The following is a 1,831-nucleotide window of genomic DNA, read 5'->3' on the forward strand; positions in this document are numbered from 1 at the left end:
CTTTGGCTTCTCGACAGGCTATTGTGGCAGCCATAAGTAGCTCCCAAATGAAGGGTAAGGTTAGTGCCACATCTGGCATCCTTTCCATAGCACCACACGCACTTAGAGTTGGGTCTATTAGACGACAAAGTTTAGATGCCAATGAGGTTGGTGCTTTGTGGGCGAGTAGTGGTTGTGTAGCTAGGCATGATCGCCTACTAGATGAAACCACTAGAACCTTGATAGAAAGTTTTTGGGAGGAGAATTATCGTGCCTCACCAGTTTTCAAGAAAGCTTTGCGTAAGAGAGTGACAAGAGGAGTGTTCATTGAGCACGGTGCTTGCTTTCTTGAAATGACCCAAACTGAGTTGTATTCTCAGTTTGTGGCTTCGTATCCAGAGCTTAAAATTGGGCAAAGGTCATTTGAGGGGTGTAAGCCTTTGTTTGTGAGGTACTCACGTCACCGTGACACATGTTGTCACTACCATGTTGAGTTCAAACTTTTTTATGATGTGTTCCGTTCTCTTAGTGGGCATAGAGAGTTGCCTCGTAGTCCACGTGATTTCATCCACTCTCTTTTGTGTGCATGCACGGAGGATGCCCAGTTCCATAGGATGCCTTGTGTGGAGAGCAATTGCACATCATGTGGTTCACTTGCACATCTACAGATGGAAGATCTTGATTTAAGTGACCAAGAGATAGTGGCATGGCAACGTTATGAGTATGTGACACACCAGCTCCAGAGCGGTGGACAGTCCAGGAAGTTGCAGCTCGTGGACAAACATACACCACGTTGTCACTTCACAGCCACATTTAGGGAGCAGATCTACCCCTACATACGGCACAGTCATTGTGCCAAGTGGCAGGATCGTCAGTTCCGAGCATGCCTAGCAGAGTTTCCTATTGGTGTGGTCGTCTCTGTGATTGATTTTGTAGAGAACTACACTTTCACACGTTTTCAGGAGATACAATCTGAGTATTACTTCTCAGAGCAGGTAATGGTTATATTTTGTGATATTTGTTTTATGTTTGAGCTACATTACTTATTTGATTTTTTGTGTCCTAAATGTATGTATTGCTTACCTCACCAGGTTGCTATTATGGTCCACATTACCTATCGACATGCAGAGGCTCGTGTAGATGGGATAGCGAGTACCCCCGAGACACGTGTCATTATTCGAGAGTATCATTTCTATATCAGTGATGATCGTTCACATGATCCACATTTTATGCAACACTGTTTTTGTCTCCATGACGATTTTTTAGGAGATTGTGGGATTAGACATGTCCAGCGATGGGTTTGGTCGGATGATTGTGGCGCACAGTTCAAGTAATCACGATAATTCTATTGGCTCTACAGGTAGTACTTATGGTTTTCTTACATTTACAATTAAACTAAATTCACTAGAACATCTTAAAGAAAACAATAACTAAGACTATCTTTTATGGATTTATAGGTGGCATGTGCAGTCTAGTATCCCAGTGATTTGGTCATTCTTTGAGACTGGTCACGAGAAGGGAGAGCATGATGGTGCGGGCGCGTGTGTGAAACGTGCCTTGAGGCGTCATCAGTTACGACAGGATGCTCAGCGGTTCAGAGATGCGGGCCACGTAGTCGAGTGGTGCTCCCAACATTTGTGTGGGAGTGCAGCATCATCGTACCCCAAACGTGATGCTCGGATTGTCAGGAGATTTTTTTGGCATGTGGATGGTGGCATGATTGACCGTAGAGCCTCCCATGATTGTGACACAGTACTACTTGGCACCTTGGGCTTACATTCCATTAGAACGTGCATGGCAGCTTGGGCATGTGGATGGTGGCATGATTGACCGTAGAGCCTCCCATGATTGT

At 44.9% G+C, this 1,831-nt stretch overlaps 1 protein-coding gene across 1 annotated transcript; it reads left to right on the forward strand.

Moving 5' to 3' along the window:
* Nucleotides 1-647: 647 nt before the first annotated feature.
* Nucleotides 648-1,313, forward strand: LOC147631829 (uncharacterized). Its single transcript, XM_086807965.1, has 2 exons — nt 648-974; nt 1,071-1,313. Exons 1-2 carry the CDS (start codon nt 648-650, stop codon nt 1,311-1,313), a joined length of 570 nt encoding a protein of 189 aa, XP_086664091.1.
* Nucleotides 1,314-1,831: the final 518 nt, after the last annotated feature.

Source organism: Cibotium barometz, chromosome 14 (genome assembly GCF_041138505.1).
Source record: "Cibotium barometz isolate CiBa-2024 chromosome 14, ASM4113850v1, whole genome shotgun sequence".
NCBI lineage: Eukaryota > Viridiplantae > Streptophyta > Polypodiopsida > Cyatheales > Cibotiaceae > Cibotium > Cibotium barometz.